The sequence below is a fragment of the Saccostrea echinata genome, unplaced genomic scaffold (assembly GCF_033153115.1).
Source record: "Saccostrea echinata isolate AGI-Se365-2 ecotype Australia unplaced genomic scaffold, CSIRO_AGI_Sech_v1 ptg000058l, whole genome shotgun sequence".
Lineage (NCBI taxonomy): Eukaryota > Metazoa > Mollusca > Bivalvia > Ostreida > Ostreidae > Saccostrea > Saccostrea echinata.
In genome coordinates, this window is record NW_026889807.1 from 4266444 (window position 1) to 4281614 (window position 15171).

Consider the following 15171-nt stretch of genomic DNA (forward strand, 5'->3'; position numbering starts at 1 on the left):
CAAGGATAATCTAATGCACCATACCTTGAAATTTATCAAATTACACTGTTGCATATAAATAAGCTATTGGGAATTGTAAAATATTCGTTTTATATGTACCGAATTAAGAAATACATGTACATTTAAATTTTAAGATTCACTGAAGCAGTGCTTTAAAATAAACAAAAGAACTTACGACTACGATCAAAATTTATTTCTGCCACATGTAATAACTTTCTATTTTACGTTAATTTGAGATTTTAGTCTAAGTTGTAAGTTCTTTTGTAAAATCAAACCCCAGTGCATTAAAAATAAACATGTGAAAGAAGTATCAGGTCAATCCGTTATGAACATTTACAAAAAGGAGGAGGGGGGGGGGCATTATTGAGATTTATACACTTCAATTATTCAACTCTCTATAATCGAGAAAATGACCGGGGATTATTCCCCGATTTTAGTTAACTAAAGGTATTTTCCAGTCTGATTCATATATTGCTCCTCAACGTTTGTAGGTTACATGATATCATACAGAGAAATAAGCTATCCTTATACATGTAATGCGTTACTTTAAGTCACTGAAAATTGACATTGATAAAGAAGAATTCGGTTAATGAATAAACCTTTGCTGGAAATACCTTTGGATTCTTTGAATTAAGTTGAGATATCATTATAGAACGACATTTAAAAATTTACCTGTTTATCACTTAATGTGCATTAGAAAGTATTATGATCAAAGAGCATCACGATCAGTAACCCTACATGTATGTACCAAAACTGTATAAGTACTTAAAGGCATGTATGAACAAAAACTGTGCAAGTACTTAAAGCTCTTTATAATGGAATTTGATAATAGAATTCTATATTTCCGGCTAATATATCTCACTTAGTCACATAGTGCAAAGTTTGAAGACAGGAAATATTATTTGGACACAAACTGGCACTCATGGATTTTCCGGTGAACTCGTCAGTCATAAGATGTCAATTTTCTTTCAAACCTTTACATTTATTGTTGAGTGGTTTTTATTAATGTTTCGTAATATGATACTCAAAAAAAAAAAAAAAAAAAAAAAAAAAAAAAAAAAAACCCTAATAATACATCATATATGTACCTTTCGTATTCTTCATGAAATGAAAACGGTAAGGATCTTCAGATTTAACAGGAAGTTGATATCCAGTTTATCTCTCAGAAAGGTTTGACTATTTGAGAAATTACAAAAAGGAAGGATATATATCGATTTATGTACTCGGAGATTTCGGGTCAATTTGTAATTAGTAATGATTAGTATGTGATGCTAATGAAATAGGACTGAGTAGCTGGATCGGCCTACTTGTTTTCTCCTTCAAAGTGCACTTATCTTGCCAGATATGAAAATAGATGAGTGATGACATCCGAAATTCAAGATGTTGAAACAAAGTAGACTGCGTATTATGTGATTACACATTCATTATATGACGATATTGAGGAAAAACAACTTGGAGCTTGTTTTCTAGTATATGTCAATTTCCGGGTTTGTCCAAGTGAAAAAAAAATCTCTCAATTTCATTGTTACATCTACGGGATTGGGAAAGAATTATTCAGGATAATTCGTTTGGAAAAGTAAGATTCTAATTTTCTTTTTCTTGGGTAAAAATGTGAATTTCAAAATTAAGAAGATACTTATAAATATAAGTAAGATCAGGGATAAACAATAAATAAAAGAATGACTTCATTTACCACATATATCTTCCAAATTCCAGTATATATCAGTAATCATGAAGGAAAAATACAGTCAAATATATAACTTAATTATTGTAAGTTACATCTGTGATTCAATACTGATCGAAGTGCAAACACTAATTTTTCAATATATATATATATATATATATATATATATATATATATATATATATATATATATATATATATATATATATATATATATATATATATATATATATATTCACAAATAAACATAAGGGACGTAAAGGTATGCAACCTGTGTACTTAATCAATTTTCAGTCTAAAATTTAAACTGTTGTCAGATGCATATTATTTAAAATATGACGTGTGAAAATGTTTCTTTTTTAAACTATTACTCTTTTGTTTCCAGGAATGGGGGCCTTATGCAGGTTCTTGATCGTAATCTATATCTTTTTGTTTGGCGTGACGGGAACCAAATTTGAATATCTTTCTGGAAATCCGTGTACCTTTAAAACGCACAAAGGAAAAATCTTTGCTGTTTGCATAGGTCTTGATCTGGATAAAGCACCAGAATTTCCAGAAAGTGTCATTGGTATCAACTTTGCAAGGAATAAATTTTCAAATATACCCAAAAACCTTCCAAGGAGCCTAATGTACCTAGATATGTCTCATAACAATTTTCAGTCATTAGATAATTCCTCTTTGGAAAGATATCGACAACTTCAGAATTTTAGTGTCTCTTGGAACAAACTTTTCCACATTCCAATTGGTACATTTCAAACAAATTTAAATCTTGAACATCTTGATATTTCCAACAATGATATTCTTACAACTGAGGTATTACCCAATATATCTTATGATTTGAAACACTCACGAATAAAAACGTTAAATTTTGAAAAACTTCAGTGCACTTACGGAATCTCTCAGATTATCAAAATGTATCACGTTGCACATTTGAAACACACCCATCTACAGGAATTAAACTTAGCGTCAAACAGGATAAATAGTCTTGAGAAGGGTGTTTTAGTTTCACTCCCAAAATCTCTCCGTGTCCTAAATCTAGCAGATAATATTCTAAGCTTTGGACTTTATATCATGGAATTTGCTGTTCTACAAAGTTTGGAGATACTGAATGTTAGTTTTCAGTCCTCATTTCATCAAGTGGGCATGACTGGTGACTTTTTCGAAAAATGCAACGATACAAGAAGATTTCAAAGGGTTGATCTTGAATCTTCTGAAAAGGCATACAAAAACAATGACCTAAACAACGATTCATCATTTGGCGGATCAATGTCTAATGATGTTGATTTTCCTACAAAAGTAGACAATTACATGGTCTATTTGCCTCCAAATCTGCGAAAACTTTATTTTCATGATAATCTGTATAAAATGTCTGTACCAAAACTACCCATTGGACCAAACAACAAATTAACACACATATATGCGCAAAGAAATATTATTTTTGAGGTAATTGGACCATTCACAGGACTTAAACATGTCCGATATGTTGATTTTTCCGGTAACTTTTGTGGTTATGTTTCAAAATCCTTCTTAAAGCCATTTACAGGTATAGAGTTTTTGAATATTTCTAACAATGCTTTCGGACAAGTTTTTGAAAAGGATAAGGATGGAGAAATGCTCTCATATCAAACTCGACTTTTATCCCTAGACTTATCCTTCAACAGAATACATAGTCTATCAGGTGACGTTTTCCAAAAGAACAACATGTTGAAATACTTGAACCTAAGTTATAATTCTTTAAATGAATTTGCGGTTCAGATTAACAACATGAAAAATCTGTCTTTATTAGATTTATCTTTCAATCAATTGACTTCTCTGGAATCATCTGCGAGAAAAGCCTTGAATAGCATAGCAAGAGATAAAGAAGTTTATGTAAATTTGTTGGGTAACCCACTGAAATGTTCTTGCGAAAATCTCGATTTTATCAAGTGGATGCATTATTCTTCGACATTGAATTTTGTAATGTTGGAGAATTACACTTGTGAGTTTCAACATTTTAAAAAATTTCCGTTGACTGAAATTGAGAATTTACTTCAGAAAATGGAGAAAAAATGTTCTTCGTATACACTTATTATAGTAGTGATGACGTCATTGATAGTCGTTGCTTTAACAGCAACATTAAGTCGCATCGTATTTAGATACAGATGGAAGCTGAGATATATGTATTATGTCGCAAAGGAAAAATATCAAGGTGAGATCTTTGATGATGAAACCATCACGAAAAGGTCATATCGCTACGACGCCTTCATTTCCTACGCGGATCAAGACCGTAGATTTGTCATTAATCTTGTACGTAAGTTAGAGAATAAATATGACATACGATTGTGTATTCATCACAGAGATTTTATTCCCGGTACAGGAATAATGGACAATATTACTAATGCCATTCACTGTAGCAGAAGAACTGTCTGCGTTATGACGTCACACTTTCTTGATTCCTATTGGTGCATGTTTGAATTAAACATGGCGAGAATGGAAGCCATTTATTCTCGAAACGGTAGAAATGTTTTGTTTCTAATTATCTTAGAGAAAAATGCCATGAAAAAGGTTCCTCTATTTCTGATGGACCTCATTGAGAGTCAGTCCTACCTGGAATACACGGAAGAAGAGAAAGAGACAGAATATTCAGCCTTCGAATCTAAACTTGGAGAGACATTAAAATCAACCGATTGTGCTTATCAACAGACGGGATGATGTATTGTAAATTTGTTTGGAATTAGATTTGTTTTGTCTTTTACTTCCGTGATTTTTTCAGTTCTTATTTCCTTTTTTTTGAATAAGAAAATATTAGAATTGTTGACTCTTTTCTAAAAAAAATTACTTTTGTGTGCAAAGTTAGTGAATTTTTTTTATTAATAAGGTATCATAAGAATGAAATAGTTGATTAATATTCCAGAGCAAAACAGACTTCCTGAAATGACTCTTCATTCAAATTAGGTTACAAAGATTGAAAAAAAAAAATTCTAAAAGACATGCATTAGGGCATATACTTGGTACATGCAACGAGTACCCCTTCTCTTAAATGAAAAGGGACAGAACTAGAGGTTCAGAAGAAGGAAAAAAAATGTCTTTTAGGTAGAGGCATTTGCATGTCCGGAAAATGTGTCGGAAGAAAATTCATTAATAAGCCTTGCTAAGTAAAATCGTAGACAAAGCGTTTTTATTAAAAAATAATGTGTACATGGAGCTTAAATTTTTACAAGTGTTTTTTCATCATTTTGAGTATATCTGAATATTGTTTTTTGAAATACAATGGTTGGACAAAAATAAGAATTTTATTACGGTACTTCAGCGTAAGACCAAAAAGTGAGGGTTTCATACGAGATTCCCCGTGTATTAACTCTGAATACTGTGGAATCATTTAAATTCGTGGGGGTCAATGTTCGTGGACAAGCAACATTTTATTGGTTGCGTGTGTGTGCAGCTTTGGTCCCTCAACTGTTTATGATAGAACAAAAGGGAATTCCAGTGTTTGCATCAGTGAAATTCACGATTCGGCGGAATCATTTAACGTTCCGTTAGACACTTTGACGTCATAATCCGTTTGTCGTTTGGCAATATAACACATAACATAAAATCCAATAGATTGTTTTTTAGCATATATCCATTTGGAACATGCTCTGAATATTGATGAATATGTACTAAAGAGTAGTGAAAGTTTTAGAACACAGTGTCGATTATTTTTCACTCTAGACAACTTGTTCACAATTCTACCAGACAACTCTGGTAATTAGACTAGAGAAATTGAAACTGTTAGAAATTTATAAATATCAATGATATACATGTATACCAACATGTAGACAATAAATTTGAGAAAATGTTAATTTTTTTAACATTGTGAACAGCTGGACATATGACTAATTGGTAAATTGTACGTTGTTTTACGTCCAATTCGAGAATTTTTCACTATATAAAGACGTCACCATATACCGGTGAAGGGCTTCAGATTTAATCCTTTGCTCGGCACTCAGGGCCATTGAGCAGTGACAGTTCTTTATCATGCCAACGTCTACCGCGACACGAGGCCTCGGTTTTTAAGGTCTCATCCGAAAGACCCGCAACTTTCACTTCAAAGTGTCGAGCGCATGGCGAAGGAAAATTTGCTACCCATTTTTCTTTATCGACTTAGGTCAGTCGCGGCCGTGATTCGGACACACGACCTTCCAATCATGGAAGCAGGACATATGAACGAATGGACAAAAATTAAGAAGGGCCTTCCGAAAACACTTAGAAATAATATTCCTTGATTCAAAGTGGGAAAGAATACTTAAAGATTGAAGATGCTTGATATTTGGTCTTAAATTTGCATCAGTATAATAGCAATTAACAGTGAAGTACTTAAAGAGTAAAATAACTCTATGGAAAGTAACACTCTATATGGAAATTAATGTATTTTTTCGAAGGCTTTCCATTTTTTTCAATGGTAACATGAACACGATCAGTGTTTAAGCATTAGGATATAGGGATATCTTTCTTTGTTCTTTATATATATGTAACTGGTTAAAATCAGCTTAACATTTAAGGTACCATTTGAATTTCAGAACGCCTAAATATAGTATTTATATATTTTAAAGAAATGAAGAAAATGTTTGTTGATAAAATAATCTATATTCTATTAAAGTACGAAAGAATTCGTAAAATAAATTGTAGGAAGAAAAAAATCATTATTAAGTTCACGTCTTAGAATCAAAAGTATTTACAGAGCATTTCTTACGCATTCATTTAATTAAATGATTACGCTATTTGTGTTTCTCACATTTGACTTTTTTTTTCAAATAATGTAATAACATCTATCCAAAAAAAAAAAAAAAAAAAAAAAAAAAAAAAAAAAAAATCAAAATACAGATATTAAAATTGATTAATTGCATGTTGTTTAACGTCCCATTCCATTTTTTTTTTCACTCGAATAAAGACATCACCACTGGCAAAGGGCTTCAAATTTAGTCCTTGACTCGGAACTCAGGGCCATTGAGCAGTGAATGATCTTTACCGTGCCATTGCCTGTCATGACACGGGGCTTCTGGTTTTAAGGTCTCGACCGAAAGATCATGACTTACACTTTTAATCCAGGACGTTTGGCGAAGGAACAGTCAACCATAAACTGACAGATGAACAGAAGGACAGCTAAATGGACAGACGAACTGAAGAATGAGATTTTATATCTCCGCGTCTTTGCGAAAGAGGTGGACAATAAAGTAATGGTTATCTATCTATGAATGGATTTATGTCCTCTGAAAATAGTTCGTTTTAAGGTTATGGAATTTCATTTCAAGTTTAAAATCTTTTTACATAGAGCATGTCCTAAATTTGAATTGGTCTTAAAAAATCCTTGTCAAATATCGCCTTGGTTTTACTAAGAAGGTCAGTATTACAACTTAACCTCTATTAGGAAAGACATACCCGGAAGTTCTTTAGCTTTTATCAAGTACAGTTTTATCAAGATCTTAAGAGCTAAGGAATGCTAATATTTGTTGTTCACAACGGTGTTCTGTTTATTCATTTATTAGAGGTTAAATGCAGTTCATTATAAAAATAAGGACCAAAAAAATTACAAAGTTTATTTCTGTTTGCTTAATTATTATAAAAATGGCGTTTATAAAAAAAAAAAAAAAAAAAAAAAAAAAAAATCGGTGCAAGAAAAGAATGATTCTTGAAACTGTCACCTCCAAATATTTGCAACAATATAATTATCCTATTGTAAGTATGCCTTAACAAAAGGATTTTAATTGCAAAAAAGGTCCATTTTTGTTAGTTTTTACTTATCTCATTTTTTTTTATGATTGATCGATTCAATAAATAATTTTATGAAGTAAATATCTATCTAATTTGATGTATTTTATTTTGCTATTAGCTTGAAAATATTTATTTTGCTATTAGCTTAAAAATATTTTATTTTGCTATTAGCTATTAGCTTGAAAACATTTACTGGCTGGTACTTTATAACACTCAGAAATAAAGTACTTTGAATCGTGACCCAGATCATTGGAATCAGGCAATGATTGTCAATGTAAAAAATACAAAAACAGATACGGCATATAAAATTAAAATATATCTGTACATTTAACCTCAGTAAATTGCAACAATTAATACCATTTATTCAGCATGTTGAAAACACTTGTATTTAAAGAAAAACAACATTCATCCAAAAAAAAAAAAAACAAACAAACAAACAGAAAAAAAAAAAAAAAAAAAAAACACCCCCCCCCCCAAAAAAAACAGAATTCCAAATAAGTCATATTATAATATAATACAATGTATATTAATTATAATTACAATTAATAATTGAACTTTTCGTGTGTTGAAGACAAAAAGCATAATTAGGGGAATGTCATTTGATAAATGTATCATTGTATATGGAGAGAACTATGTTATGCCTAAAGTGCTAAGACCTCTCTGTTAAGTATCAAATGTTTTTTTTAGCATGTCATGGTGTTTTAAAAATCTTTAAATCACTAAGAGACATTAATTGTTAACAACGCTTCCGTTTTGCTTTATTTAAGGTGTTTAAATATTTGAGAGATAAAGTTTAAAAGGTTATAAACATCCTGATAAACTTGACCAACTTAAAGAACTACAGTAAATAAGGAATGGGGATGGCATCTTTCACCATGGTTTTATTTTTCTTCGGAGAAATGTATTGCGAAATACACTTGAATAACTAGAGCAGCTGAGTCACTAGAAAAAAATTTAAATCCAATCTATACCTAATATATGATCAGAAATTCAACATTCTCTTATGAAGATAGAAGTGTGTAAATATACTGCGATCACGTGTAATGTCTCTGAGCTGGAAAATTGTGAAAAAGCCAGGTTTTCTACTTTAAATGTGCAGATTTTTTCGTATCCGACGAAATATATAAGAGCAACTTGTATCGTTATTATCAGTTTTTGAAAACCACATTCGGGATTTATTGACTGAAAAGTAAGATTTTATAATCTCTCTCTCTCTCTCTCTCTCTCTCTCTCTCTCTCTCTCTCTCTGTGTGTGTGTTTGTGTGTGCTTTAAAATTCGGGAAAGTTCATTTCAAAACATTGGTGTTACATTTCCCAATATGTGAAATATAAGGGAATAAATTATAACACCGACGGTACTATATGTCGATGACATCCATTATATTTGCAAAATAATTAAGTAAAAGACAATAGCATATATTTTTTAGCGATATTAATCGGTAAATGGTTTATCGCTTTTTTCACTTTAATCTTAAATGATTACATGACAAATATTTTAAGATACGTATTGACTTTTAAAATGAATTGATTAAACTAATAAATTTAATAAATGCTGATAATGTTTTTCAAAATTTATAAGATATTTTCATATGTTTAAAATTAAGTTCCTTAGGCATTTATTTTTTTTCAAAACGAAGATATATATTTCTTTAAGAAAAATTAAGCTTTTCTATAGGTATCAAGATAATTCGCCACTAAAACAAGTCACCCGACAATCCGAGACAACCCGCCCTCGATTTAGAACACTCGCCCTAGTCTAAGCATCTCGACCCAGACCCACAACACTCACATACTCTTTTTCATTATATTTTATTTAATCTTATGCTACCTATATCTAATAAGAAATTAAAATAAATCGTATTCCTTTTTAAGCCGGATTTTAGCAATAGCTAGCTTCTGTATAACGTAGGCACCAGACTTTTTCTCTAATCAAGGCTTTACCTTACAAAGTCATACTGATAAAAATTTAGTACATCGTTTTATCGTGATAATTATTTCATAGAAATAAAAGAATATATATATATATATATATATATATATATATATATATATATATATATATATATATATATATATATATATATATATATATATATATATATATATATATATATATATATATATATATCTATCTATCTATCTATCTATATATATATATATATATATAGACCCTGAAACGTGCTGCTACCCCACACGCAGGCTGCACGAACGGTACACTCTCGCTACAGTTTGCACGAAACGCTCCACGGTTTACACGAAACGCTACATGGTTTGCACGAAACGCTACATGGTTTACACGAAAGGCTGCACGGTTTACACGAAAGCCTGCACGAAACGCTTTGTACACGTTTCTCACACGTTTTATACACGATTCTCGCACGCTTTGGCCTCGATATGGATTTTCTATTCGGAATCTCTCGGACTTTATTTAAATCATTACGGATTAAACAAAGATTAGTTAAGTATCGCATTTATTCACATTCAGTAAAAAACCAAAACTCGCTACACCAGTAAAATATAAACTGATAAAATACTCAATGTTCGGTTGTAATTAATTAATACTTATAGTTGTCATTGCATAAAAGACCCACCGTGTGAAATGCCTACTATCATCGTCCATATAAACCTGTACAAACCTTTTCCGCTAGACTCACTGAAAAATAAAAAAAATATGTCATTCATAATCCCTTAAAGCATTCAATATTTTTTGCAATTATAGTTTGATATTAATTAAAAAGTCGTTTTATTACTGACAAATAAATTCAGTTATTGATCTGGAAAAAAAAATTGATTGAATTGCGTTTGATTTCTGTTAACGGATTGATTTTTTTCTTTTTTTAAAGAATATTGATCGATTTATTTATTTTGTGATTTATTAAAAAAAAAATTCATTCGAATAATTTAGGTTCTGTTCATAATTTGCAAACGTAATATATATACTGCGTCAAATAGAAACATTGTGCAGGAAGGGGGGATGGTTAGATTACCGAGCTCTTACACTGTTGTATCTACAAATCTGTACATGGCTCAAGATACTGGGCACTTGTTTCAGTAACTATACCACTGGCATGGAAAAAAATTGCTTATAGAAACAAGTGCCCGCGCTAAAGAAAAAAGAAAAAATATTCATATCTCTAGCAAGACCAGATAAATCATTAAATGCACTTAATTCAGAATGGTTACTATAAAGTTTAATTGCATACTTTAACTTTAATTCATCATTAAAATTTCATATGGTAAAGAAACCGGGGGGGGGGGGGGGGGGAAGGGGGGTTAAGCATTGTAATTCTTTAGCTCTTTTGACGCATTGTGTTTATATACCAAGCACCTTGTAAAATCTTTAATTCAAAGCCCGGCTAGAGAATAGAGAGAGAGAAAAAAAAGAAAGAAATCAATAGTCTCGGCACTTAAGGATACATAACACAAACAAAAATCTGATGCCTGGATTGATATATATTTTTTGACTAATTTTGAATGGAGATGACATAAATAATAAATCCCTAAAATATAAAGAAATGGTAAGTTTTCTTTGGTGCTTAAATATGCGACTTTGTTTTGGTTTCTATATAATTCTATTCAAAATTTTGCACATTATTTTAACATTGTGACAAAATCTTACAAAATTTTCCCACTTCACACGGCAAACATTACTCAGGTTACCTATTTGAATATAAATCTGAAAAATATTGCTGATTTCTGAAAAAAAGTTTGTTTGTGTTATTTATCCTTAACAATACATTCAATATACATGTATACATGTCCAAAGTCCTAAAATTGAAACCTTATGCTCTAGAAATGTGTGACTATTAAAACAACTAATATATAATTATATTTATTTCTTTATCTATTTTTTATTCACAAATAGACTGTCAAAATCAATTCACTGTTTACAGAAAATAAGATAAATTTAAGAAATAAAATCCAGGAGTATTTATTTGTATCAATCAAATACTAAATAAAACCATTAATTAAAATTGATTTGTTATTCTCGGGTGTCATTTTAGCCATGATTGACAAGAAATAATAGCAGAATAAGTTTTCAGTTCCCGGTACGCGGAAGTCCGTGATGCAGTTGTAAATGACCTTAATCACAGTCGTACATGTAAGAAGATTATATAGAAGAAAGTATAAAGATTCCAGTATATTTTTAAGGGGTGTATCGGGCGCACCCCGAAAAGAGCGATAATTTTCCTTTACACAAATTATCTATTAAACACAAATTATCTATTAAAGAAAAACCTAAAATGTTTGTGTTTTCATTGAACCCCTCCTCCCCGGAAATATTTAACCCTATGTTTGCCGATGCATGCGAATCATACTTCATTTATTTGATAATTATAAATCAAACAATTTTATGCCTTTAGTACTATGAATGACTCATGGTTTCAAAAATTATTTGTATTACAGTCTTTTTATATAAGAAAATTATGTTCGTTTACAAATAAAATAAATAGAATGTGTTCCCTGTCCTAAAATGCCCATACTTCACATTTATAGAAACGTATAGAAAAGTTTTTTTTTTAAATTTTTTTTTTCACGCTTGTCTGATCTATCAATTATTTTGTATTGATCACCTATATTCTCTATATACTTTGATTGTAAAATGGCAAAGATATTCAAATAAATTAATGAAAAGGACAAGACCGGATTCCTGATGAATTTTCGTTTGAAAAAAAAAAAAATCACTATTGCTCTCTTTAAAAAAGTATCAAATAAAATACCATAAAATTGTTGTACATATAATTACATGTAATTACATTAACCATATTTTCTATCCATCTTTATTTAAATAAAAAAGAGAGAAAATCAGACAAATATGTAATATACGGAAGCCGGTTGGTGCCAGGTAGAAAAAATATTTTATCTGGCGGCAGCCAGATAACTTTCTGGCGGTCGCCAGATAATTATTTGGCGGCCGCCAGATAATTATTTGGCGGCCGCTAGATTACTTATCTGGCAGCCGCCAGATCTTTTTATCTGGCGGCCGCCAGGTAAGTTTTTGGCGGCAGCCAGTTATTTATCTGGCGGCCGCCAGTTAATTATTTGGCGGCCGCCAGATAAAATATTTTTCTACCTGGCACCTACCGGCTTCCGTAGTAATACATTACCGCGTGATTTTATTTTGTTGCCTCCGTATTTTTTCACTCTTAAAATACCACCGGTATAATATATCCGAATAATATTTGTTACAAACAACAACGTATTACATCTTGATCCATCAATAGCCATATTTGAAATAAATGACTTCCGAATGAAACCTACACGATTCTTGCACGAAAGTCGCACATTTCTCACACGCTTCTCGCACGTTCGCTACTTGGTTTGCACGAAACGCTTTAAAGCTTACACGAAACGCTTTAAAGCTTACACGAAACACTGCACGGTTTACACGAACGCTTCACGCTTTCTACGAAACGAAAAGCGCACGAAAGACACACCTTTTTTTGGGTAGTAGCAAGTTTCAGGAGTCTCTCTCTCTCTCTCTCTCTCTCTCTCTCTCTCTCTATATATATATATATATATGAGTATCCTTATAAAAAGTGAATTTCTTTGTGCTTTCTATATTAATATTTCTTCACTTAGGACAATTATGTTAGTTTAAGAGTTGTTGTACAATGTGCTTTATAAATAAAAATTAATTTCATTACAACGTGTATTGGAAACAATCCTCTAATAAAACTAATGTCCAAATAACTGCATCTCACTTTCATTCTCAATGACAGTGTATTGTAGGGCAGCGCCGCGAGAATTCCATCGGCATCGAAAGCAAGTTTTTTGACTTGCCTAGATAGCCGAGCGGTCTAGTGCGCTGTTCCTGTACTGCTAGGAGACAGATTCCGTAGGTCGAGAGTTCAACCCCGAGCTGGGGCGGAAGTGGTATCCTTATAAAAAGTGAATTTTATTTGTGCTTTCTATATATATATATATATATATATATATATATATATATATATATATATATATATATATATATATATGTCATAATTCATATCAAGATGCATGATTGTAATGAAATTGAAGCATATCGACTGTTCCAATCTTTTATGACTTACTTTTAAAGTGTTAATTTGGAATAATCTAACATTGTTTAATAATTATTTTTTTTTTTCTTTTTTCCCAATATCAGCTGTATTTAAATATTCTTAACCAATCAAGAGTTGCTAGCTCATGCATGTAAGCAGAAATTCGGAGTTTAGGTCGGCGTATCACTCCTCACCTTGAAGTATTAAAATTACTTTCTGTACTTGGAGGTTCATTATGCTTCGTTTTTATGCCCCGGGATCGAAAGATCCCGGGGATATATTGTTTTTGTCCTGTCTGTCTGTTTATCTGTTTGTCTGTTTGTCTGTCTGTCTGTTGTCAACTTTAACCTTGCCCATAACTTTTGATTGGTTGGAGCTATGACTTTCATATTTCACATGTGTCCTTGTGACAAGACCTTTCTTTGGGTACCATCATATTTAACCTTTTGACCTTGACCTTGGAGTTTTACCCACTTTTGGAAAATTTTATGAGACTTTAACCTTGGCCATAACTTCTAAACAGTTGGTGCTTGGGATTTCAAACTTCACATGTGTATTCTTTGTGACAAGGCCTTCCTTTGGATACCAACAACTTTGACCTTTTGACCTTGACCTTGGAGTTTGACCTACTTTTGAAAAACTTTAACCTTGGCCATAACTTTTGAACAGTTGGTGTTTGGGGTTTCAAACTTCACACGTGTATTCTTTGTGACAAGACCTTCCTCTGGATATCAATTACTTTGACCCTTTGACCTTGACCTAGGAGTTTGACCTTCTTTTGAAAAAACTTTAACCTTGGCCATAACTTTTGAATGGTTTGAGCTAGGGCTTTCATCTTTCACATATGTAATCCTTGTGACAAGACCTTTTTTTGGATACCAACAACTTTGACCTTTTGACCTTGACCTAGGAGTTTGACCTACTTTTGAAAAACTTTATCCTTGGCCATAACTTTTGAATGGTTCATGCTAGGGCTTTCTTACTTCACATATGTAATCCTTGTTACATCACCTTTCTTTGGATTGCAACCGCTTAGACCCTTTGACCTTGACATAGGAGTTTGAGCTACTTTTGAAAAACTTTAACCTTGGCCATAACTTTTGAATGATTGGTGCTAGGGCTTTCATTCTTCACATATGTAATCCTTGTGACAAGACCTTCCTTTGGATACCAACCACTTTGACCCTTTGACCTTGACATAGGAGTTTGACCTACTTTTGAAAAACTTTATCTTTGGCCATAACTTTTGAATGGTTGGTGCTAGGGCTTTCATTCTTCACATATGTAATCCGTGTGACAAGACCTTCCTTTGGATACCAACCACTTTGACCCTTTGACCTTGACATAGGAGTTTGACCTACTTTCTAAAAACTTTAACCTTGGTCATAACTTTTTCTTTCAATGCCCATGTTATGATCTTGCCAGGAACTCTTTGATTTCATATATGATTGATCATGACATACCAAGAGATAACAATATTGTATTGTCTGGTTATGATTGTCTATCTCTTAAAGAAAATTTGTTATTATTTGATCAAGATCATAATTTTATAAAAAAAATACTAAAAGATTTTAGAATGTGAAAATGTAATAAGCATTAATGTGCAGCATGTACACTGAAAGTACATATATATATATATGGCTCTGAGCCTCTTCCCCTTTTCCGTTATCCCCACCCTCTTTCTTTTCTCTCTCTCTCTCTTTCCTTTCATTATTCCACTTTATTGTTCAATTC

At 31.7% G+C, this 15171-nt stretch overlaps 1 protein-coding gene across 1 annotated transcript in view; it reads left to right on the top strand.

Moving 5' to 3' along the window:
* Positions 1 to 2512: 2512 nt before the first annotated feature.
* Positions 2513 to 15171, top strand: part of LOC133174567 (toll-like receptor 4) — a 35013-nt gene continuing 22354 nt past the window's right edge. Inside the window, exon 1 of the mRNA XM_061309674.1 lies at positions 2513 to 3501. Within this exon, the coding sequence (XP_061165658.1) occupies positions 2597 to 3501 (905 nt within the window). The 5' untranslated portion in view covers positions 2513 to 2596. The remainder of the gene's footprint in view (positions 3502 to 15171) is intronic.